Source organism: Myotis brandtii, unplaced genomic scaffold (genome assembly GCF_000412655.1).
Source record: "Myotis brandtii unplaced genomic scaffold, ASM41265v1 scaffold334, whole genome shotgun sequence".
In the NCBI taxonomy this organism is placed as follows: domain Eukaryota; kingdom Metazoa; phylum Chordata; class Mammalia; order Chiroptera; family Vespertilionidae; genus Myotis; species Myotis brandtii.
This window is the reverse complement of record NW_005362885.1, coordinates 434,001-435,007: the sequence shown is the minus strand read 5'-3', so window position 1 is coordinate 435,007 and position 1,007 is coordinate 434,001. Positions and strand designations below refer to the sequence as shown.

Genomic DNA, 1,007 nt, shown 5'->3' with positions numbered 1-1,007 from the left:
AGCAGCTCTGGGGGAGCAGCCCTGTGGGGAGCAGCCCTGGGGGAGCAGCCCAGGACGCAGGCCCTGCCTTCCTCCTGCTCGGGGTGGGCCTGTGTCTGGCTCCAGGCAGGAGCGGGGTCGGGGGGCAGGTCTGCACACCCCAGGGATGTGGTCACTTCCTAGAAACAGGTCCTGGGCTGGGCATGACCTGGGGGCCCGAGGCCACTTCTTGAAAAGCCAAGCCGGCCAGAAGGCAGCGCCCGCAGGGCAGGAGCCTAAACGAGTCTCGTTAGGAGGAGGAGCTGCCCCAGAGGCCGACTTTCTGGAGCAGGAGAAACTGGGGCGGTACCGGCAGAGGCTGCGCACGAATGACAGGCCCAGTGCAGCGAGGAGGCCCCGCCACGACGCCTCCGCACCCAGCAGAGACCATCGGACCGCACGCCACGTGACACTCCTGGAAGCCACGGGAGAAACAGCCCAGACCCTCCTCTCCCAGGGGCGGCCAGGGCCCGGCAGAGACCAGAGGAAACCGGAGTCGGAGGAGCTGAGCAGCAAGACAGACAGACGGACGCACAGCCCACACCCGTCAGCCGACTGTTCTCCAGGACAGACCACACGTGAGGTCACAGACGCGGGAAACCTCACTGCGCAGAAAGAGGGGCGTCTGCACCCCTTCTCCAGCCACAGCCGGTGACGGCCGCAGGATCGGTAACAAGCAGCAGACGGGAAAGTTCACAACATCCTGGAGACTAAGCAACACGCCCTTAAACCCTCGAGGGGCCAAACGGGGAAGGAGAGGATGCGCAGGGACCGAAGGAAACAGGCCGGACAAACCAAAGCTCCGGGAGGCGGAGGAAGCGGTGCCAGGAACACCGACCGTAGAGAACAAGACCTCAGGTCCGCAGCCGCCCTCCGACTTAGCGCCCCTCGCCTGCCCACAGCTGGGTCACGTGGGCCTGTGCGTGGTGAGGAGAGGGGATCAGCCGTGAACGTGTGGGTGCGTGTGAGCCCGCGTGCGGTGTGGACGC

General features: G+C 66.0%; 1 protein-coding gene across 1 annotated transcript in view; it reads right to left on the bottom strand.

The window, feature by feature from the left end:
• Positions 1-1,007, bottom strand: part of CFAP74 (cilia and flagella associated protein 74) — a 38,931-nt gene that overhangs the window by 17,227 nt on the left and 20,697 nt on the right. The window contains 1 exon segment of the mRNA XM_014543767.1: positions 332-599. Coding sequence (XP_014399253.1) covers positions 332-599 — 268 coding nt within the window.